Source organism: Brachyistius frenatus, unplaced genomic scaffold (genome assembly GCF_029030835.1).
Source record: "Brachyistius frenatus isolate BFR_SWC_R1_liver_20210118 unplaced genomic scaffold, ASM2903083v1 Contig_80, whole genome shotgun sequence".
Lineage (NCBI taxonomy): Eukaryota > Metazoa > Chordata > Actinopteri > Embiotocidae > Brachyistius > Brachyistius frenatus.
In genome coordinates this window covers 294,607-318,779 of record NW_027210679.1, presented here as the reverse complement: position 1 = coordinate 318,779, position 24,173 = coordinate 294,607, and the positions used below count along the sequence as shown (strand labels likewise).

The window sequence follows — 24,173 nt, the reverse complement described above, 5'->3', positions numbered from 1 at the left end:
GAACCTCCCACTTTTTTTTGTGTGTGTCACCGGCGGTCTGACCAATGACAACAGCGGTCTGCAGAAAGAACATCACATTCTGCAGCACAGACTATTGTTTTCAAGGCTTTATGTTGTGCGACTTCAACAGTGGTGGAATGTAACTAAGTACATTTACTCAAGTACTGGACTTGAGTACAAGATAGATAGATAGATAGATAGATAGATAGATAGATAGATAGATAGATAGATAGATAGATAGATAGATAGATAGATAGATAGATAGATAGATAGATAGATAGGTAGGTAGGTAGGTAGGTAGGTAGGTAGGTAGGTAGGTAGATAGATAGATAGATAGGTTAGGTTAGGTTAGGTTAAGTAGTTACTTTATTAATCCCCGAGGGGAATTTTTTTTTCCGCTACAGTAGCATACAGAAGCAATAAGATAATAATAGGATAATAGAAAAGCAATAAAATAGCAGTAAAATAGCAGTAAAAAATATTAAATATAAAATATAAGATGCACAGTATATACAGTACAGTATATATCTATATATATTATATACAAACAACCAAGAAACACAGTCAACAGTGTTATAGATAGATAGATAGATAGATAGATAGATAGATAGATAGATAGATAGATAGATAGATAGATAGATAGATAGATAGATAGATAGATAGATAGATAGATAGATAGATAGATAGATAGATAGATAGATAGATAGATAGATAGATAGATAGATAGATAGATAGATAGATAGATAGATAGATAGATAGATAGATAGATAGATAGATAGATAGATAGATAGATAGATAGATAGATAGATAGATAGATAGATAGCTCGCTTTGATTTACAGGTTCATTCAAATACATAATTTATGTTGTTTGGCTGAAATTGGTTGAAAAAGGCACAATGTATTTTATATTAGCTCAATCATAGCTTAATTAGCTCTTACACAGCTATTCCTTATGACAACATCCCCTGGATCATAATGCAAGAGGAGGACGGTGATGAACATGAAAATCGGACTCTCTATTGCTCTATTATTGTAAGCTGTGGCCTGGAGGTGGAAAAGTGGGCTTGGAACTAAAAAAGTCACGAGTTTAGCTCCTTGAACCGATGAGGAAAAAAAGAGATGTGGGTGAAAGGAATGAATGAGCAGCACCTTTCCCTTTCTCAACATCCACCTTGAACCCAGCTCCCCCCAGGGTACTGCAGCTGCCCACCGCTCCAGGTTTGTGTGCTCATTTGCTTACAGCTCATGGATTGGTCAAATGCAAAGACCAAATTCCTGTGTAGGCCGTGTGTAAAAACATACATACTATGTGCGAAATAAAATTATTCCTTCCCTTATTCATTTATTTTCTCGCTTCTTTGTCACAGTGAATGTTTTCATATTAAATACTCGGACTATCTCTTGTTTTTGGATTTAATTTCTGCAGTCAATTTATTCATTTGTTGTAATTAAATACAGATTTGTCCTTCAGTTTGTCTTCTTTCTCTAGATGTGTATATTCAGCACTGTAGTCTAGCAGTTAATATAAAATTGCAATGGCTAAAGCGCAGAAATTATATTAAAAAAAAATACATACAAATACAAAGAATCAAAATAAGACTTAAAATCTGCAAGGCAAAATACATAGAATTTTCCACTACCCAACTAGTTACGCCCCAGATTTGCGGCCTATCCTTACTTTATCTGAATTTGAACTCTATTTCAAGGTGACTAATGAGATGAATATCTTCAGTGTTGGCCAGTGTGACTGTCAGCATTGTGTTGCTGTAACCACCTGTCACCACTGAAAGGCGCTGCTCACCGTTAGCTCACAGCTTGCATGAAAATGCAAGTATTGTCTTGAATGCTACAGAATGTGTGGTCTGTGAATAACCTGGGTTGCCTTAATTATATACTGTCTGTAGAACATTAAATGATCAAACAATATCCACAACTAATATCATCATATTAAAAATGAAAACAACTATTTGCAAAATGTTTTATTCAGGTGTGGCAGTAGGGTTTCAGCAAATATCCGCGCATTTGGGTAAAGAACATTATATTTATTGGAAACTTTACGCCACAGTTTGTTAATGCTACAATAAACTCATCGTTGTCATGCAATAACACAAGCAGATACTGATGTCATCAGTGCGGTATTTCCTCCACGTCCAGAGTAGTGCCGCTCATACCGTGAGATTCAATACTGTCAGTCTTCTCTTGATCCACTGAAGCTCTACTGTCTCCGTTTGTTGCCTGCTCCGGCAGAGAACACGGCAGGTCCAGTGTGTGGTGGACGGGGCTGGATCCTTCTGGGTCGTTTTGTCTGGGGCCGCTGATGGAACCCTGTTGGCCCTGGTTGTGATCTGTGCATACCGACGTGCGGACTCTTGAGGGCGCCAGCGAGCTGAAGGCAGTGTGATATTGTGGCTGGCCAGCTGGAGTAATGAAGGAATGGACGGGTGTCTGGGGTTTGGTCTGATTGTGTGTGGGATCAGAAATGGTTTGAACACTGAAGGATGGGTGGGAACATCCAGAATTTACTGTAGAACATAGAGGGTGAACGCTGCTTACTGTGGGAATAGGCACATTGTAGACCACCTGAGGGTCCTGACAAATCACTGGGAAGCTACCGTAGGTGGAACTGATGCCCAGGAGAGATGGACCTCCCTGGGGATGAGAGTGGGTCATGTAAGGGGAGTTTGGAGTTGTTCTGTGTGTTTGAAACAGGCCACACGGGCTCTGTAGCCTGTGAGCTGTGGCCCCTTCTCTGTCAGAGCAGCATGGGTGTAAGCAGGACGACATTGGACTTGACGAGTGCAGCAAGGTGGGATTTCTACCCTGTGAGGGTACTCCACTGCAGCCCCATGCATTTCTAGCAGGGTGGCTATTGGATTCATTGTGGAGGTGCAGCCCAGTGGATATATTTAAAGGGACATGAGGCTGCCAGTTGCTGGAAGTTGTCACACTAGGATTGGAGACCATATGTAGGCCATAAGAATATGAGGAACACAGAGAGTTATAATGGAGCATGGCCATATGAGACTGCAGAAAATGCATTATATCATGTAGCTCCTTGGCCAGATTGGAGACTTCTTGGTTCAAGTTGTTCACCTGAGGAAAAAAAAATATACTGATTATGTCAGATAAACATTTGATATAACTCCTCAATGACAAGAATCAGAGACACCGGAAGGAAAGAGTTAAGGCCTTGCTGCTTGCAGTTTAAATTGGTTTAAAGGCTAAAACCTGCCAAATATATATTGTGTATTTTGTATCCTATAATTACATGTTTCCAGGGCTTAAGGAACAGCAAAAATACAGACATGCTGACAGACGAATAAAAATCAGCATTTCTTTAAATATTGTTTTCAGAATTTATTTTTAATCATCAATAAAACAAATAAAAAGTAGATATAGTCATAAACTGTATATCTAACACATTTTTACTATCATGTTACAGAGGTTGTCTGATATTGGATCATACCTCTTTGTTTAGTTTGCTGATGTTCTGTCTCACTTCCTCCGTCTCCAGAAGCAGGTTAGCATTCACCCGCAACCGGTCTGAAAGAGGAAGAAGAAGAAATATACAGCCGATCTGAGAGTGCCCGCATCAGTACTGACCATGTGCTACATCTAATCCCAAATCAGGAGGATTATGGTACTGGTTGAACATAAGAAAACACAACGAGTCAATAGTGCAATGTGTATTCAACCTTTAATAATTTATAGTTCAGCATATGTGTCTGAAAAGTTTTATTAATCAAGATTTTTTTTCTGTCCAAATTCCGTGTAGCTCAGTTTTCATCCACTGTTGCAGAAACTTTACCTGTAGCGTTAGTCTTTGTCTCTCTCTGCTCAACATTGAATTGAAATGTGTGACTATTGTCCTCAATTCCATCCACGACCCTGCCAGAGAGACAAATAGGGGTCACATTCTTTTTAATAGATGCAAACAGATTACTGTTATTAGGATAGAGCAGGATGAATAGGTTACCTGGGGCTGAGGTTCAGAGGGCTGACACAAGGCAGGGAATGCATGAGTAGTTTTGCAGGCCGATGGTTCAGGCCCGGGTCACCGCTTAGACTGGGCAAAGGAGATGTGGAGAGCTCCTCGTTGATGAAGGGCTGAGGGGAGGGGCTGCAACCTCTTCCTCCCTGAACAGGTGATCGACAGAGGTGGAGTGCGTTGATGTGCCGGAGCTCCTCCCCCAACAAGGTGCTGAGGCAGGGCTGATGGACGGGGCTGCCCGTAGCTTGGAGCAGAGGCACTCTCTTCTGCTGAGAGTACGTCATGTTGTCTGACTGTACTTCATCATTGGCCTCAATAATAAAGGGTAGTTTATGACCCTGAGGAGAAGACAGTTGGGAAAACTCAGTGAAGCTGGTTGCAAGGTATTTTGTGTGTTTGTGTAATTTTTCATATATCATTATCATTATACAGATAACTGGAAATTAGAACATGCCGTTATGTGAATGTGAAGCATTATGTGGAATCGTGCTTTGTGCAAGAAGACATGCTGACAATCAAATTCAATTTTGGGAAAATAAATCTGTAATATTTGTCCTGAAAGAGACAGATCTAAAGCATTATGTGCTGCAAAAGACCAGAAAATAAAAAAGTTAACCAATAATTCAGTAACTGATATTTCAGTATCATTCTCATTACCAACATAATCTCGAAGGCTACCTTGCCTATTGATACAAAGTAGTGAAAAACTATACTTTTATGTGTTACAGTAATTTTTTTTTAATAACTTGTGCACAACAAATTGTGCCCACAAAGCTAATGTAGCAAACAAACAAATGTAGAAAAACCTTTTTGCTTGGATTGATTGATTTTGACAGTTTCATGCATTCTCCACTTAGGTTTCATTTAGTTAACTTCTTATTAGTTGATTTTTTTTTTGTTTGACTAAATGAGTGTAAAACCAACATATTGAAAATGCTGTTTCCTTCCCTTATTCTCTTTGACCAGAATCTTCCCGTTTGTTATCTCGGCTATGTTCCACTAATTCATGGAGTTAATTTCCTATTTTCCACACTTACCATAACAGTTTTTACTTCTCAAAAGCAAAAACTAAAGCAGGAAAATACCTTATGGCATAAACAAATACTGCCAGATGTATTTAAATAGCTCCAGGCTGAAGTATTTATCTTAGTGAGGCACACAAACCTGAGACAGCTTCCGAGTCCATGGGAATCTTGTTACTCCCTACAGGTATGGGGGTGGAAATTAACAAGAGATTACACTCTTATTCCATATATGGTTTGATTAATTGTGGTATGGAAAGAAATGTCTTACATCAGCTTCACTGCCCTCCCTCAGGTTGTAGGTGAGGTTGTGGTGGATGTCAGAGCTGAAGCGACTGCTGTATTCGGGGTACAGCCCGAGGACCTCCCTCAAAGCCCTCACACTGATGTACTGCAGGTCACAGTAGGTCAGCGCCTTCACATCCGCGTTGGTCTTGATCACCTGGTCATGCTCTGGGAGGTCAGCCCCTATGAGGTCGCCTTTGCCTGGACGGATCGTCAGACAAACAGAGGAGTTACAACGATGTGTAAAACATGCAGAAATGGGCACGAGAGGAAATGTTTCACACTTGGTGCACACTGACCAAGGATGGCCAGGACCAAGCCGTCTTTCAGAACCTCCAGTGAGCCCGAGCAGACAAAATAATTCGCTTGTAGGGCGTCTCCGTGGCGGATAAGGTATTCCCCTGGCGCACAGAATGAAGTCTTGATGTGGAGGGAGAGCGAGCGCAGACATCCTCTGCTGGCTCGCTCAAACACAGGCAGCTGCAGGATGTCTTTGTTCAGATGCATGGCGATGTCAGCTCGCAGTTCGTCTGGAAAGTCATGCAGCAGCTAAGAGAGAACAAATAGAAATTCAAACCAGTTTGATAGTCAAACTACAGGTCCTCAAGTCACTGATAATTCAGCACATTGATGTTATGATTTAGCTCAGAGGGGAGGGGATAGTCAAGGTGCTCATGTTGCGCTGTTTTAGCTTATCAAGTTGTGTTTGCTATGGAGTGTCTTTCTCCCGTTTTTAGTCAAAAATCCCTTAATATCGCTCTAAAAGAGCTTCCCCTGTAAATGAATGTGAATAATTAAAAGCTGTATTATTTTAGAGGTAGCCGTACGAAGCCTAAAGAGTATAAATACATCTTGTCAGCTGTTAAATGAAAAAAAGAGGATGTACAGATTGGGACTTTAAAGGGTGACGAACTCGCACGATTTGCAAAGCCGCTCAGTAAAAACAGACTCGGAGTGTTAAAACCAGGAGCTTTTCTGCTACATTCAACAGTGAATTAATTATCTATAGATGGTGATGGTGATGGTGAGGGTGTTAATGAGTATTGTCTCCCTTTCAGGTCCTGCCCTTGTAATTACAGGGGACTTCTCCTAGATAGGCTGTGGCATTGTTACTGAACTTCTATTTGCAACAAAGTGCGTCTACTTAAGGAAATGGAATAAGACTCTGGAGAATTAGGGGTGCCCCATATTTTAAGGATGACATTTCTGAATCTAGAATCAAACACCCACACACAATGTACTTTTCCTTCCTGAAGACATTACTGCAGCCCATATAGTCCACAGTTTGCATATAGTTGACATATTAAAAAGTAACAAACGTTTACAGAAAAACATCTTATTAGGGCAGAAATATTTATAGATTTTAGAAAAGATATCACAAAAAAAAATTTGTTTCTTGGCAAACTTAACCACCAGAACTCGGGTCATTTGTGAGTTTTCACCCACTTCGTTGGCGTTGATGCCATTGTTGACGGACCAGGTGGCCTGAAAGTACTCCAACATCCTCTGCTTCAGCTGCTGAGGTAGCCGATGCACACGGATGAAGTCCTTGAGATCCTTCATGCGGGTGTGGTAGAGCGAGCGCCGTGAGTACATGCGCTGGATGATGGCTGTCACATTGCCAAAGACCACAGCGTGCATCAGGGCTGGAGGTGGCAGAGGGAAACGCATTGTGAGAGTCTCTGAAACATTCATTATAATTCTGTGAATTTTCTGTCACCACCCTTTAAACTCACCGCCCATGAGCATAATGCAGATGGAGAAGATTTTCTCTGCGTCTGTGTTGGCGCACACATTGCCAAAACCGACACTGGTGAGGCTGCTGAGGGTGAAGTAGAGAGAGGCGATATAAGCGCTCGGCATGGAGGGACCACCCATGGTGCTGTTGATGTACGGTGTCTCCAGACGCTTCCCCAACTCCTGAAGCCAGCCTGGTGGACGAGGTTAGAAGATGGTTGCATAAGACTAATGTGGGGCTCTCAGGTGACTAAACTCGGTGGATAGCATTTTTTTTTTTTTTTTGTCTGCTTAAATGGGTGACCCTTTCTCCTTTAGCAGGTGATATAATGGGTGGTATAATATAGAATGACATAATGCCTCACTGGTGATATAATGGAATTATTCTGTGACCTGCACTTCCTCTGGACTGAGGACATAAGCAGGAGGTTGAAATGATGCTGAGACATTCAGACATTCAAGCATGACTAGTGATGTGCAGACCGGGCTCAATGGCGTTGTCTGAAGAGACACTAACGTAGTCTCAGCGTAGCTAGTGTGTGAGGAAGACCATTATACTCTTGATTAATCGGTGTGGGAGCTCTCAAACACAAACACAATGTACTCACTTATCTCCCAGGTAATGGGATCACTGCTTTCTATCTCCTTGCGTCCGATGACATACCAGACACAAGCCATCCAGTGAGCCAGCAGAGCAAACACGGACATGAGCAGGGTCAGGACCACGGCGCTGTACTGGGAGTAACGATCCAGCTTCTGCAACAGGCGCAGCAAACGCAGCAGACGAACCGTCTTCAACAGGTGCACTAGTGAGGTCTGGACACGGAGTGGGAAAGTAGAACATACAGCATGGATTATTATGTGTCACTTTGGTTTTTCTAAAACCTGTTTCAACAAATGTATCTTTATTCCACTCTTATTCTCTTGGATAGATGTAGTACTGCCAGTTACCCATCCTCTTTTCTCTTGAAATAGTTTTTTGGAAAGCATCTCCTCTCAATTTAAAGTTAGTAGAGCTGGGAAGTTTTTAACCAGACTTTCAACAAAACTAGAGCTGCATTTAGAGAGATATCTCTGTGTGTCAGCTGATGCCTTTGGCAAAAGTAAAACTCATCCATGAGAAGTACTTTTGAAGACAACAGACAAAAAAGCATGCTCAGTGAAGTGGGTGAATGCAGAAGCGTAATCATCTCTAGTCTCTTCTCTGAGGGAACAACACCGAAACATTAGTCATTAGTCTTACAGTTTGTGCGCTCAAAGAGACGGGGGAATATAATACGAGGCATTATATCATACTTTCAGAAATATATAATAACAATCTTACCACTGTGATGTTGAAAGCATAGAGAAGGTCAAAGGGCAATGCTGCAATCAGATCCACAAAGAACCAGGTGGTGAAGTAATGGAGGTAGATGGATCGGGCGTCGTACACTACCTGACCTGACTGGCTCACATAGGTGGTACGGAAATTCAAGATAATATCTGAACGAGAGCAGTCAAATTAGAAGGAGATAATATAACAATACAGAAGGAAGACATTAAAAGATGGCATGATACATTTAGGTCTAAGATTGATAGCTTGGGAGTTTCACTAATACTACAGCCCATGTACATCTAAAATTATTTAGAAGGAAATTACTCTTTGAATATTAATAAAACAGTTATGAAACAGGTGATTTTAGCAAACTAAATAAATGGAAGATGTGTTTATATCAGATACAACTATCAATTTAAAAAAAAAAAAATAGTTGTAATAATTAAGAGTGTAGTCTGAAAATTGAAAAAAATATATTCTCTGGATAATTGGGGCAAAATAAAAGTAGAGGGGAATGGTCAAATCATATAATTTCCCATTTTGTTTATCAATTTATTGAAAAGCAAATATATTAAAATAAATAAATAATTATTTCTAGTCCAGAGGGTGAAATTCAAATAAAACCAGTTCAGGAACAATAATTTCACATTTGGTTATTCTTCACTCTAAATGTCTAAACTGTAACTTGCCATAAAAATAAAACTATCATTTAAAGGAATAGCGTGTGATTCAAGGTTAGATAATTTTGTGTCACTCTGTTCCCAGACAAATTTGTTGAGAGAATGTCAGAAGGCCTTATGACAGATGTGCTATCACAGTTTCTCTCTAGGAAAATACAAAGTGAGAGAAAACTAATTATGATTCATAACTTGGGGCAGCAGAGACACCTTGAGTGGGCGATAAAAGGTAGGAGGGAGTTATGTGTTAGCTATTGCCAGGGAAACAACTGCAGCTGCACATAGTTGCTCTTAATTTAAAAATCCTACATTGTTGTCTCTTCATAATGCTGTTGAAGATGCTTAAAAATGAAGGTCAACTAGTGCGCAACATGCAGTTATTGTATTATTAAGTTAGATTACAACCACCTACTGTCTGCAAAAGATGTTTATTTCCTTAGAAGTAGTTCAAATTCAGAATATTTTAAACAAAATCACATCACTGTAAATACAATCCTTTGTTAACAACTATTATATTTTAATTAAATATAAATATATCATACCTAGTATGAAGAGCATCTCCACTGCTATGTCGCTGCCTATGGTGCTACGGCTGATAAGTGAGTGACGGTCACTGTCCTCATCAGGGCTGACAAAGCAGACGTTGAAAGGCACAGTGACAGCTACGTAGAAGGTCGCCAGTAGAATCAACCAGTCCCACAAGGCTTTGGAGATGCTGTAGTGCAGCAGGATAAAACGGGACTTCTTCACAGCTGCGACCTTGTACTCGGGTAGGGACGGTTTCTGGAACACACTCTGAAAATAACACAAGACGCTGACCTTTAAATCTCCAAGATTCTCAATGACATCCTGGTGTTGCAGTAGAAGAGTCGACAGATGGAGAAGGTAAGTTCCTTTTATAAACGTACAAATTGGATTTTATTTACATCTTAAACCTCGAAGAACAATGAACATGTGACCAGCATTTCACACTGTATGTGGACCCCACATGGGCCCAACCTGCCCTAGTGGGCAGCCTACACTAAGCCCAAAAGTGAAGGCATTTTTTAAGAAATAAAACCATCACAAAAGGATACATTTCTGCAAACTGCACCTCCCTCATATACAAAGAGTTCAGATTGGTATCAAATGCTTAGCTCCGAATCCACCCGACTTAACATTGCCTCATGATTACAAAAAGTGGAGAAAGCTTTGATTAAAATGTCATCTGTATTTACATTGCAAATAACACAAAGGTTTAGCAACCGTGCAAATAATTTAGTTATAAGGAAAGTATAAAAACATTTCATCAATATACAAAAGGTCTTTACACACCGGGGGTGTTTTTTTTATTTTGTTTTTGTCATTGTGACTAATTTGCACATTCATATATGTTTTTCAAGCTGTTTTCTCCTTCACACGGTTCACAAGTATAAAGCAAAAAAGTGACTTTTTTTTGGGATGATGTCGATCTTCCTGATCCTTTCGCACTATGAACTGAGGAATCAACCAATCACGTTGAGAATAAGAAGGACAGACGTCATGTCACAACTCAATTACAAAGGCAATAATCTCAAGTACAACATACGGAGTTGCATCGCTGAACAACTAGGCTAACAGGATTATTAATAGTTTACTTTTGGATGTGTGGAGTTGGTAATAAGCGGGAAACTGTTTGGCTAACGTAAGCTGGCTAGCTAATGTCATATTAATCAAATGTGGGAGGCTTTCTGTGTAGCTTTCTACCCAGGAACCGAAGAATGAGCTGCCACCAATGTATTTGAACCTTTTTTTGAACATGGGTTGAAACTGTTACCAATTTGGATCTCCGCCACTGAGAATAGTTTAATCTGAAACATTTGCAGGCGAGCATTTTCGTGTAATTTTTTTTTTATCATGCCCCTGGTGTGTAAAGGCCCAACATTTATATGTATTAGACTTTTTGATCTTTAAGTGAGTGGTTTTAACTCACATTGGGCAGTTTCCTCTTGCCCCTCTTGGTGAACAGGTTGTTTAGGTGGTGCAGAATTGTCCTCCCCCTGTCTCTCGCTTGGGAAAAGTGGGTTTGGTTGCTTTTTCCATGAGCAGCCTCCAACAAACCTGTGTGAAAAAACACAATACCCATCAAATAATGTACACATTTAGGCAAATTAAATTACAAAATTGAATGTGGCAGCATGACTTGCTGAAGTTGAAATATTAAAAGTTGGACTGTTAACAAACTGAGGAAATACAGGCCTCACCCTCTCCTTGAGCAAAGTGATGACTTTTCCCATATGATTCACTGATATCTTTGAAGGATAACAGGAACAGCACCACCTCGCCCTTCTCATTTTTAATTGGTACAATATCCAGGAGGCACCAAAAGGGATTTCCTGTGAGTATTACAAATTATATTTTAGAGAGATCATTCAAGAATGCTGCCAGACAATTCTTCCTCCACCTTTTTTTTCCAGGAAGCTAACCTTCCTTTTGTGTTGTTTTACTTAAAAATAAGCATCATGAAGGTGATAATCCTGCCAGGAAAAAAAGTTTAAGTGTTTATTTGCATAAGATTAGGTTTTGGACAATAGGTTTAAAGCCAGAATGTATCTGTTTCAAATTCAAAAATGAGGGGGACCACATAACTACGATTCTCACCATCTTTCCTATAGAAGGAGACTTCTCCTTGGTACTCCTGCTGGCCTTCCAGAGCTTTGTCTACCTGCTGGATGACATTTTCATGGGTCTCATCTCCGTGAAGGAAGCTGCAGGTGCATGTCTTCTGCATCACCTCAGTCCGAACAAAGCCAGTCAGCTCACAAAACCCATCAGAGCAGTAGACGATGGGGTAGCCATGGCGACCCTGAGCATTTCCCAATAAGAAGTTACTGTCTGAGACACACAAAAAAAAATTATTGAGATGGAGAAATTGCAACCCTGAGAAACAGAAAACAATGACTCAACAACAAATGGTACTTAGTGTTAATTGTAAATTATTATTATTATTATTATTATTATTATTTTTTTTTTTTTTTTATAGTTTCTTTGTTTGGCTCTTCTATTTCCTCTCTTCCTCTACAGGCGTCACTCCAGATTTCATTCATTTGTTGAAGCATAAATAGAAAACAGCTTCTTTTGCGCTTATCTAAATTATTATTTCTGCTTTCAGCTCAGAACCCTGAAATAGTCGAGTGTATATGAGAGAAGGCTTTGAAGTTTGCTGCTGGTGTGTATGAAGTCTGAGGATATATGGAGGGCCACCGCTGGCTCCATGGGGGACTATGACCTCAGTGAGGCTCTGGCCCTTAATTAGCACGTGGAGCATGTTTTCATCCTGCCACCAGTTGTGCAATTGATTTTAGTATTCAAGCATCTAAACAAACAAACACACACACACACACACACACACACACACACACACACACACACACACACACACACACACACACACACACACACACACACACACACACACACACACACACACACACACACACAACTGTTTAGTGCACTGCAACTGAGACACATGAGAATAGGCAAAGGCAAAAAGTGCAACAAATTCACCAGACAAAACTAGAAAATTTTGAAAAAAAAAAAAAAAAAAAAATGCTGCAAATACAGAAAACAGAACCAAAGACTGAAACTATTTGCAAATACTGAAATGCACTTCAAACACACACCAAAAAAGTAGAAATGCTGCAATTAAAGACTATAGTGAAATTAGCTTCAAGGCCAAGCAAAACATGTGAATAATGAAGTGGAATATGTGCACTGGGAAGTGAGCTAAAATGCAAGTTTTAATGCATTACACCAGAGGCAGGAGGTCAAAGTTAAAGGCAAACTTTACTCACATTAAGTTGGCACATATTACAAAAATCCAGACAAGCTAAGAAAAACCCAGCTGAGGGTCCGAAAACAGGGCAATGTTTAAAATGCTGCAAGACTTTGACACTAAAAACAAAAGATGGCATAACAATCTGCCAAAAAGTGGTAGGGGTAGATTATCTGAGTGGAGTAGTTGGGGAACTGGGAGCAGGTGAGGTGGGTGTGGCAGGAAGGAGTCTGAGGATACAGGGACTCACTGGGGATGTTTGGTGGGTGGAAGGAGTGAAAAACGGAAGTAATTAAAGTTACTTTTAGACAGTCAGCCAAATTTCTCCCACATTTGTAATCTTTATGTTAAACTAAGTTTTCCAGCCACGTGTTCTCATCTCAAGTCTTTTTTTTTTTTTTTTTTTTTAAAAGCCTGAGAGGTACAGTTCTTCCTAAGAAATTATTATTATTATTATCATGTGGGACACCTTCAGCTTTAAAATAATTCAGTGATTTCTCAGTTTAAAAAAGCAGTTAGTTCGTCAGAAGTTAGTTTCTTTGATCCATCATACCTTCGATGAAAAAATATCACAAGGAGGAAACATTTTTCTTTTGAGATATTAACTAAAACTTCAGAATGATTTTATTTCCGTGAAAGTACGAGTTATAAAAGTGACAGCCTTGTTGGGAAAACAACAGCCACCATTAAACTTTGTTTCTACAGTAGCTGCTGAAACATTGCTGAGTCATTTTAGAACAGGAAGTGTAGTGAAGCAGAAGAAAATAATGATGTAACACTACATTTACCCAAAGCACAGTCTGCACCATAGCTTAGCGTTATGAGCAGTAAAACACAGAACAGTTACAGACCAAAGAGCTTTGTGGCTGTGGCAGCTCTGCATTTACATCAGCAATCATGAAGTTAATCAATGTACACACATTTTCTATTCATGGGGACCAGACGAAGAATAGCTCTAAATTGTGTGAGTTTTTTGACAGGCTGTTATCTGCTAAAGCGTTGGAAAATAAAGTGGCTGACGTAACTTTTTCAGTTCCTTTTTACGCTGCAAAATTAGATTGAGGGGTCATGCAGTCTGGAGTCTGTTGTAAATAGAAACAACAGCCAGAGGTCGATATCATTCACTCACTAATGCACATGTGCTTTTAGTCGACAAACTCTTTAATATTTATACAAATAGGCTGCATCCACTAACGTGTCATCTTTCATTTGTTCATTCAGTCGCTCTTTGAATACGAGCAAAATAGATTTCACAAAATGTTCTCTGTTTAACAATGTAGGAAAACACTGTCATGATGACATAGCTGCATGGATGACAGTGAGCACCTGCAGCTAGTTATAATGAGAGTGAGGCTTTGTAATGTCCCCACAATTAGGAAAGTAAACAGACAGGCACAGTTTACTCAGATAAAGGCTGCTATAGATTCACCTGATTCCTTTCAAATGATTTTTAAACAAAAAGAAGTAACTGCAAGCCGCACTGAAACGGGTGTTAACGAAATGTTTTCATTCCCAGAGGAAAAGACATGCAATTAGTGATGTGTGGATACTTTGTACCTGATTTGTGTGCAGTTAATCTCACAAGAAGCTAAATTAGGATCTCTCCACACTGGTGTTGCCATGGCAATTTGTGCTGAAAAAAATAAAACATATGGCAATGCTGCATTTCGCATCCATGAGGTTACCAAGACACCCTGGCCTCTGCAACACAGATGTAGCCAAAAAAGAAAATTTGCAAAATCTGCCTCATTTGGATTCATACTCAACACATTCAACAGATTTGACTGCTTGAAAATTAGCCTTTTCATTACCTCTACTACTAAAACCAAGACTGAAACCCTTTAAGCTCTTTGTGCACATTTTCTTCAATTACCTGATCACCTGGAGTCATAAATTCTCATCAGTGTTTATGCAAATCAGTCAGTTTCCTATCTCTCCATGAACAAAGGTGTAATGTGGGTGAATCCATTTTAAACAGTTGTCAGCTCCTGTCTCTGAAATCAAACCTTCTCTACTTTCCTCTCCCTCAACCTGTTTTTAGGCCTTAGAAATGTTTATCTTTAAAAACTAAATTGTTTCATGGTGTGAATCATCACTTTTCTCATTGTTACATCTTCAGTTCTTTTGGGCATTCATTTTAGTTCAATTTCAGTTACTCAAATACATTTGTTGTCTCTAATTATCCATGATAGCACTTATGAGGAGAAGAAAGATGCAATTTGAACACCAAGCTAAGAAACTTAGCAGAAGCGACCGTCAACAAGGAGCCTTAAAATTTGATACTTCAATATTTAGAGGCCACCAAGCAAAAATTGTGTATTATGTCTTATAAGTGTTACTCTAAACCAGAGGTCTTCAACCGGGGGTCTGCGACCCCTTGAGGGTCCGCGGAGGTACTGCAGGGGGTCCGTGAAATTTTTGGTTGATTAGAAAATTAAATTTTCTTTTTATTAGATTTTTATCCCACAAATTTAAATGTCTTTAAATAGACATTAACATGAATCCGACATATTGTAGCGAATGGATAAATGGAGGCAGATGTTATCTTTCAGTCAGAAATGCACACATTCAGCGACACAGGAGCTCTCAAGCTGGGCACCGGTTCACTCACAGCGCGAGACTAGCCTGGACCTGTCCCTCCAAGCCTCCTGCACTCCTCCAGTTTAATATAAAACACAATTTTATACAATATATAAAGTAGGGGGTCCCAGCTCCATCGCTCTATCAGTTTGGGGGTCCTTGGCCTGAAAAACTTTGAAGACCCCTGCTCTAAACAACCAGTCTAATTACATGTTTAGCTGGAATTATATACCTTTATTTTGAAGTATTGAGCAATTAAATAAATAATTTAGGTCATTTTTCCTGCCTTCAAATAGGTTGAATGAGCAAGATCTTAAATGATATTTGATTGACTGTCGGCCTCTGCATAATTCATAGTAATTAATCTCCCTGCTCTGATATCATGGTCATGAGGATACGATCTCCATTCCCCTTCACAGTGTGTCTTTCAATTCAATCAAGACCGTTCTTGTCTGTGCTGAGGCCATTTCTTGTCAGTTGGCACCGTCACCTCCCACTCAACTACTAGTCAATCCACCCACTTGCACATCTGATACAGTCATATCGTAGCAGCTAAGATTGAGAAAATGTCTGCTGCTCTGATGTGTGCAAACTATTTATGTATATGTGTGTGTGTGTGGAAGAAAGGGCAAGATGACTCGCAGAAGGGATGGAGAACTTGTGTGTGTGCATGTGTGAGATCTAGACAGAGAGGGTGTCATCACGATGTATTTGTGAATTTGTTAGGTTGTAAAGGACAGTCTGACCTGTACACTCCAAGTCACAACTTTCATCGTGTTGTGGTCGTCTGGAGCCTGGTGATGTCTTTCTGCTCTGCACTGAATCTGAGGCACGCGCAGATGAAAAGATTTGGCCTAAAGCAGTAACAAAACATACACCGAGCGAAAAAGGATCTGACTGCAGAAACAGTGGGTGAAGCTCATTACTGTCGAAGCATGAGGGTAAACACCTGCTGTCAAACTGTTATATCTATAAGCTCTAGTCAAATGATGTACTAGCAAACACAGGCATAGTTTATGTGTGCATCTGTGAGGGTGGATCCAAGTGCATCTGCTTTATTATGTGTGTCTAGTATTCTTTGTGCTAAAAGACTGGATGTAGGACGCATTTTTAGATTTCAAATTCGAGGAGAGACGACAGACAGCCTTTATACTGCCTATGAAAGATTTTTTTGGGGGGGGTTTCTTTGGAATAACCTTGAATGAACATGCATTGAAAAAAATGTAACAGGTAAAATCATTGCTCAACAAGTGTTTCTGCAGCTCCAATATGTTTGTCCAGTCTTATAATTGGATCTCACATGCAGCTGGACTCATTTGTCGATAGCAGTGTTTTTTTTAATCCCTAGTCACAACCCTAAACTGGGTTACAGAAATGCCACCGGCAAGAATTCTAAAAGCTGGGCTGAACTGTTTGAACTGCCTCCTTAAAAGTGAGACAAAACAATTTGCATGCAAAATAATTGGAAATTAGTATCCCTTGAGATAAAATGAAACACATTTTTGGTCGTGATGGCACAATAATCCAAAAGTGCCAGCTCAATCAACTCTGAATAGTTTCTGTCTGTCCCATAAACCTTACCCTGCTGATTGCAGAATGACTATTCTGATCATGAATGGCATTCTTAGAGATAAAACAATACAATAGAGTATAATGGCAAACCCATGTCCCAGAAATACTTACGAGTACCATCAAAATGGTTTGCAATGGTGTCCAGAAAGGTGTTTTGTGGAGCAAGGAGGCCCTTCATCACAGGCATCTTGTCCTAGATTTAGAAAAGGTCGCAGAGTTTCCAGTAATTTGTCACCATTCCCCAAAGAGGACCTGAAAGAGAACCACAGTTGCCTCTCCTCTGGGCTTGTTTGTAACTCTTCTATTCAAACAAGAGCGTAAGTTATTTCTATTCTGTGATGTGGAGGTGAAACCACTGACACAGAAATCAAATTTCCTCCTCAGCAAGAAAATTCACAGGTTTGCAGTTCTCTAAAGATTTTCTTCCAGTTTTGAGTCGGGAGCTTTCAGGTTCGTCCGCGCATCCCTTCCGCTGCAGTATCACAGCAAAGTCTCAGCTGCTCTTCAGTCAGTCTAACTCCACTCACCATGGTTCTTGCCATCTCCGAGTTCCCTCCCTCTCTCTCATACAAAAGCCTGAACCATCCCCCTTTCCATACACAGTGAATTTATCAGATATCGTCTTCTCTCTCTTTCTCACACTAAACCTGTGTCCTCGTCCCTCTCACTCCCCAGAGAAGTTATTACAAATCACTTTCTTCGTGTATCCGCTCTTGCTTTCTCCCTCTCTCTGCCTCTGTATGTTTTACGAAACTCCTCACTGGAAGATAAAATGTGCTTTTTCTGCAGCTCAGTCTGAAAGCTCCAAATAACCAATCACTTTTCTGTTGAAAAGCGGGATTGAATGTTTATATGTGACGCACTGAAAGAGAGCTTCAGCATGTTCAGTTCTGTGGATATCCTGCAACCTCTGAGACCTCTACAGCATCTTTACAGCAAATTAGCCTTTTCATCAGCCCTTCTATGGACACACAGAGGTCAGAGGTCACATTGAGTAAAGCACAACATTAGACGGTCCACTTTCTGGCTCAAAAACCTCACATTACATTTGATACTAAGGTTGATGTTGGTCAACTGCTTGAAGAATCTAACTGCCTACTATCTGTACAACCATATTTAAAAAAAAATTGCGACTTGTACATCAACAAACACCCACATCGTTCCATCATTCCTGTTACACAAACTATATAAGACTATAGACACAAACACACTGACTTCTTCATAACACACCCACCAGTTCTTTGTATTACATCCTTGCTTATTCACATTCCCTCCAGCTTCCATGTGGCAGTGCAGAGCTGCTCTGCACACGCCTCCACTAGGACCTGACATTTTAATAATGCATTGGTTATAAAATCAATACTTATCCATGGAAATGTCAAAATCATAAACTAATAAATTTGAAGTTGGCTTTAATATCAGATATATTTTACCTAGACATATTTTGGTTATATATTTACTGTATCTACGAAAGTGTCAATTTGGCAGATTCAAAGTACCTTTAAAGCCGACACGATCAGTAACCTGCTGGCTGCGAGAAAACGGCAGATTGAGTTTCAGGTGTCAGTGCCATGTCGCTGAGCAGCAGTTCTCCTTAGACGTGTCATTCAAGGTGTGTTTTTACGCTGCAAATTAATTAGTCGTTTTCGTTGCCTCATAACTGAATTCAATGTCAGACAGCTGTTCAAAAGCAAACTTCTCCCTTTTAATTTGTATTGTGATTGCAAACAACATTACGTAACATCAAATAATTTCTACAGTGATCCCAAAAATTGTGCATACAGCTCACATCAAAGAAGGTGAAGTGTTTTAATGCTAATAAAATGATCTTAAATGTTCATTATTCTGCATCATTAAGAACCATGTGATGGCTGGTGGTTAACATTTACCTGGGATGGGGCTGATAGCATTGTGTATTGCATTTTAAGTAACATGTTTTACGTTTTCCAATTAATGCAATATTAGCTTTAACAGTCCTTACTGTATATGATATTTGTCAAATGTCAGACAACCAATTCTCAGATTTATCTAAAAAAAAAAAAAAGTAATATGAAGTTGATTGTTGTCAGCGTTTGGTGTTTTATTACATCACAAAGCCTTTTATGTACAATATTACACATTTTCCTAAAGTTCTCAGGCAACACATGCAAAAAGATACATTTGAAAGACAATCACAAATTGTTTCTGATTGAGCAAACACTGTACATTCTGGGCATTAACACTCCTCAAGTGAGTGCAATCTTTCTACCTACTTTTTAAGAGTCTCAGTATACTTGGTTTCAAACAGGTAGGGGTGTCATGCTGGTGGTTCCTGAGTCAGATATCCAGTCCATGTACTGCTCCCCGGCCCTTTCTTTGGTCCGCTTCCCCATGGTCAGGATCCCCGCTGCCTGGTTCCTGGAACCCTGGAGGAGCTGGTGGAGTCGGCTCTGCAGGCGATGCTCTTCTTCTCCCCGTTTCCCCAGAGTGAGGATCCCGGCGGAGGCGTCTCCTGTGAGGGTTCCCCCCAAGCCTTTGCTGCCAGAGCGGCACAGCAACACGTAGAGGCGGCAGGAGCCAGATGGTTGTCTGCAGCACTTGGACACACTGTGGGCATCACAGGCCAGTTGAGACAGCAGCAACATGAAGACCAACACCAGGACTTTCTGGTTGGGGAGAGACATTAGATTAGAATATGATCATTCAGCCTCAAAATTTAGAAAAGCGACTCTGAAGAAGTAATCTGCATATCATAGAAGGTACTATTGAGTGAAATTATAACATGCTCCCCATGTCATTATTTAGATTTTAAACTGTACAGTATGTAACATTTTGATTGACCCAAAGCACTGAATCAAAAATACTGACATACATTCTATAAAAACATGATTAAAGTCTACCCAATGCTCAGAATACCAGTTGGTCAGAATCACCATGACCAATTGTTTGGATAATGATACTGGATTATTTATCCATGCATAAACATACATACACATATTTACTCTACAAAGATTAAAACCTTAATCTATAGTCAGTCATGTATGAGATAAACATCCCAATCTAGCACAATGGCAAAGTTTACATTACTGAAAATGTGCATAGCCAGAGCTAGTTTGCCAATTTTCCTGTATTATGGATAAATTATGATTTACAGTTCTTAAATTTTATATGGATGAGAACATATTGAGACATAAAAATGCATAAACAGTGTAATAAGAATACATACAGAATACTAATAAAAAAACAAAGACAAATTGTACTGCATCAGGTAAAATGAGAAAACACTAATAAACAATGACTACATCTGTGATCACCCTTCAGAAAGTGTTAACTTTGTCCCAGTTATGATCCCTATCGATTCCCCGAAGAGAGAAATCCATCTGTCCAAAAGAGACTTTTTGGAAAGGGCACCCCACAGTTTGGCACAGACTCAAACACAGTACTGTTAACTGAGCCAGAAATCATGAAGTGCTTCACACGCGTTACCAAGCACCTTTTGGGCTCATGGTGAAACCTTGTCAGATGGAAAATACTCTTAAGAAATTGATCTAATGCAATTTGTTTTCACATAATTTAATTGAAAAACTGAGCCAACTAACATACCAAAATGCTTTGAAGTCGGCTCCCTCTCTATTGGTGAGACCAAAAGTGTAAAATAACATACTGAGAAAAAGGTGAACCCATGACAATTTCAAACAAAAGTAAAACTTAAGCAGTTTACCCTGTTAGACATGTGCTTCCGAGCAGCTTTCTGGACGTTGGAGGGGAACCACGTCATCTTCTGGCTTGTGTGAAGGGGAGTCATCGGCTCTTCTTATCTCCCCAGGGGAATAACAGGTGTCTTATATATTGTTCTGTGTTGCCCAAACCTCTGGACGTCATTCAGGCCGGTCACAAACATGACACAAAAACACAAAGTGTCTTGTTTCAGTGACTTTGCTGCCATTAATTAGCCTCCTGGTGCAAATCATCTCCAAGGCACCTCGTAGGACTTTCGATGAAATACAGGTATGTCTTTGAGGCCGCATGCCACAGGTTTATTAACACATACCATTACGATGAGTGGTGAGGGACAGAAGTCAATTAGCTGATGTGTCCAGTGAGTTCTCAAATATCACATAAATATACAAAAACTCATGATGCCCTTTCTCAGGTCTAATGAAAAGCTCATTCAAAGGCCATGCTAATGAGGTCTTATGGGCTTTTATTCTCTCATACCGACGGTGCCATACTGACACACCAAGAACAGTTTGTATGTTGTCTTAACAATTCAGAGTATTTACTGATGTTCACAGCTGAAGAAGACCATAACACTTTTTTTTTTTTTGAGGCCCTGAGGAAAACTCTGTTAGTATGGCTATTTAGTTACACCTCTGTACTCACATGATCTGCTTCAAAAATCATAAATTCATAACAGGATAACAAAACCTGAAAGCAATTATTGACTTCCACTGTTGTTTTCATTCTCACTGCCATTAACTTAATGTTTGTTGCCATCTTATGGACAACAGGATGCACTACTTTAAATAGACAAACCCCGTCATGATAAAATAAACAGCCTAAATCTAGTTTATTGATAATTCATTTTAGATCAAGAGAATTAACTGTGCATCACAGCGTGTCAAAAACAATCAATAACACTCTCCAAAAGCTTTATTGATTGCTTTATATTCGATAGGAAAGCTGCTTTCAAAATGCTCTAAATGGTGCGCCATGTGCGTTTGAAAAATCACTCGCAGTCATTGTGTGAACTCTTGATTCACTTCTGAAATTCAGATCAAGTTTCCTGGAATATTTAATACGCCTGTATGATACATTTGCATAAATCCCCAGTTTTAAAGTTCTTGAAGAGCAATGAAGAAGAAGAGACAGGATAAATAATGAAGCCAGTTTTAATGGGCCACTTAAAGGAGCTCTTACAGAATCCACACTCACTTGGAAGTGAAACACATATCAGGTTATTGTTTGACCCTCGTGTTGTGGTGCTGACCTGTAATCCCTCGTTCCAGTCCCACATGCACTGGTTGTCCTGATCCGCACCACAGAACAACAGGTGTCAAATCACTGTATATGTGGAATTAATGTTAAAAAAAGAATCAGAATATCAATAAAACTAACAACAATTATTATAATATCAATTATTTATGTCTGAGAATCATTATATAACAATAAATGTTCCCTTCGTACATTTTACATACAGTTTACATCTAGAGTCACTTTATTTCTTGGGTTTTACTGACAGCAGTACCATTTTCCTGTTGACCTTTGACCTCTAGCAGGAAAGGTCAAATATTTCCAGTTGTAACTGGCTGGTGAGCTCCAACCACTTAAGGATGTGGGCTTGCCCCACCCTGGGGACCAAAACACCTACTCACGAGACGTCATACACACAGCCCCTGGGGAGGAGACAAGGAGACCCTGTGGGGAGTGTCCGGGAATGCTGAAGAACTTAAACCCTACGGAATGACATTAGAGATCAGCGGGGACTGATGGGAGATCGGCATCAGTGAGGGATACATCAGTGTGATTGACCACATCAACAGCTGAGGTTTGTGTTTTTCTATTTTAGCTCTAAGGCTCCCTGGGTGGTGCTGAAATGGTCATCTGTGACTCCTACATAGCTCAAGTCTAGTAGAGCTGCTCTACTGTGTGCACTTGAAATTAAAACGGCATCTTCTTGAGAGGAGTGAGGGGGGTTTGCACTTAGCTGTTATGTCTACGATGGATGAGGAAGAGTGCCAGTACGAAGAAAAATTTAAACTCAAAGTCGCGCCAAAGAGTCTCTGGAAACAGAAAAGGCAAATTTGTGGCATTAAAAGCCAATGTGAGGTAAAGCCTGTACCCACAGAGCTAGAGTACATTGTGGAGGGGCATGTAACTAGCACTGCCCAGAGAGAGACAGGGACATCCAACTCACCGATCCAACTACAGAACGCCGTCCTAACTTTGTCACCAGCTGTTTCCCTTTTACTTTTCACAAGAGATAAGACAGAAGTGGTGTAAACTTTCTGCCTCAGATGGATGATTATCTGCCAAATCCAGAGAAAAACTAACATCTTTCCATCCAGCTAAGAAATGTGTGACTGAACAGTATGGTCTATCTTCTCTTATTAAGATCTCCTTCTAGACTTGCGTCTCGCTTCGAACACGACGAGTCTTCCTCACCGCCATCATCTCTTTAATTCTCTCCGCGACCTCCTCCATCTCCCTTTCCTTACTGGCCTCCTGCTTTTCTTCCACACCCTTCCGCTTCTCTACCGCGATGTCTCCCTTTGGGTAGGATTCTCTGTGAGCACAGGCTGTGGGTCAGCAGGATCCCGCACGACTGTCGCTGACCATCTCTTTCTTTTTCTCGGGGATGGTGTCGAGAGGTCCTGCTGCCCTCTGCTGCTGGTTCTGGAACTGAAACTGGAGCTGGGGTAGGGGCGGGGGTTGAGGATAGGCGGGCGGTTTTGAAACATTGTGGACCAGAGGGAGACCTGGCAGCTGGGGATGCGGCTGGGGATACTGCGGGGGATAAGGGGGGAGATAAGACTGAGGTGCGGTCGGGGATTGGAGTTGAGTTTGGGGCTGGTACAAAGGTGGAGGCTGCGGGTTGGGCTTGGCCTGAGGCTGTTGCTGTGGCTGGTGGTGAGGATGGTGCGGGAGCTGCGGGGAAGCGGCTCCGTTTTTACTGAGGCCACAGGACTGAGTCGCACAGTGGATCTGACGTAGGGTGTCCAGGGCCTCGCTCTTAGCGTGCTTCAGCAGGTCGGCCTGACCCTGAGAGTGAGACAGAGGGTAAGACAGAGAGACAGAGAGAGAAAAATGTGTTAACATCCCTTAAACATACACAATGTTAATACAATAAAGACATAAGGAAACATATCAAATCACATTCCCTTCAGGCTGCTTTAACTGCATTCATCTGTTCTATGCTGATTTTTTGACCTGGTCCATTTTTAAAAAGAGATTTTTTTTTTTTTTTATCGAAAAAGGAGTTTTATGTGTCTAAATATTGATTAAATAAAGAAAGAAATCAGGTAAAAGCGGGAGGAGTGTTTAACCATAATGCATTAACTCATAAGATACAGAAGGGGGCAGTATGAACCCACTGAATGAAAATGATTGGTTGCTTGCCTTTGCACTGCTCCTCTCAGTTGGCAAACAGTGCTGTCATATGGTCATAATATCAAACTACATTTGGGCTCTTTATTTGAGCTGCCCAGAGATGAATCCATGC

At 40.4% G+C, this 24,173-nt stretch overlaps 3 protein-coding genes across 3 annotated transcripts in view; all 3 read right to left on the bottom strand.

Annotated features, from left to right (window-relative positions):
- Positions 1-1,551: 1,551 nt before the first annotated feature.
- kcnh4a (potassium voltage-gated channel, subfamily H (eag-related), member 4a) lies at positions 1,552-17,511 on the bottom strand. Its single transcript, XM_069709096.1, has 16 exons — positions 17,084-17,511; positions 11,647-11,880; positions 11,250-11,381; positions 10,979-11,106; positions 9,570-9,822; positions 8,360-8,517; positions 7,644-7,851; positions 7,035-7,229; positions 6,745-6,944; positions 5,598-5,847; positions 5,285-5,499; positions 5,156-5,194; positions 3,977-4,329; positions 3,809-3,888; positions 3,467-3,543; positions 1,552-3,093 (listed from the first exon to the last, which is right to left on the bottom strand). The coding sequence occupies exons 1-16, from the start codon at positions 17,157-17,159 to the stop codon at positions 2,128-2,130; spliced, it is 3,564 nt and encodes a 1,187-aa protein (XP_069565197.1). The 5' UTR covers positions 17,160-17,511; the 3' UTR covers positions 1,552-2,127.
- A 1,674-nt stretch (positions 17,512-19,185) lies between these two features.
- hcrt (hypocretin (orexin) neuropeptide precursor) lies at positions 19,186-21,786 on the bottom strand. The gene is made up of 2 exons (XM_069709093.1): positions 20,673-21,786; positions 19,186-19,617 (listed from the first exon to the last, which is right to left on the bottom strand). Exons 1-2 carry the CDS (start codon positions 20,754-20,756, stop codon positions 19,252-19,254), a joined length of 450 nt encoding a protein of 149 aa, XP_069565194.1. The 5' UTR covers positions 20,757-21,786; the 3' UTR covers positions 19,186-19,251.
- A 41-nt stretch (positions 21,787-21,827) lies between these two features.
- Positions 21,828-24,173, bottom strand: part of stat5a (signal transducer and activator of transcription 5a) — an 86,835-nt gene continuing 84,489 nt past the window's right edge. The window contains 1 exon segment of the mRNA XM_069709056.1: positions 21,828-23,713. Within this exon segment, the coding sequence (XP_069565157.1) occupies positions 23,258-23,713 (456 nt within the window). The 3' untranslated portion in view covers positions 21,828-23,257.

Bases quoted from the DNA above. Each gene is read 5' to 3' on its own strand.
- kcnh4a (XM_069709096.1), bottom strand. From the start codon at position 17,159: ATGCCTGTGATGAAGGGCCTCCTTGCTCCACAAAACACCTTTCTGGAC. The intron at 7,230-7,643 runs GTGAGTACATTG...CTCGTCCACCAG, and splicing joins TCCCATTACCTGGGAGATAA to GCTGGCTTCAGGAGTTGGGG. The intron at 3,094-3,466 runs GTATGATCCAAT...TTTTTTCCTCAG, and splicing joins TCAGCAAACTAAACAAAGAG to GTGAACAACTTGAACCAAGA.
- hcrt (XM_069709093.1), bottom strand. From the start codon at position 20,756: ATGACTCCCCTTCACACAAGCCAGAAGATGACGTGGTTCCCCTCCAAC. The intron at 19,618-20,672 runs GTAAACTGCTTA...CTCCCCAACCAG, and splicing joins GGAAGCACATGTCTAACAGG to AAAGTCCTGGTGTTGGTCTT.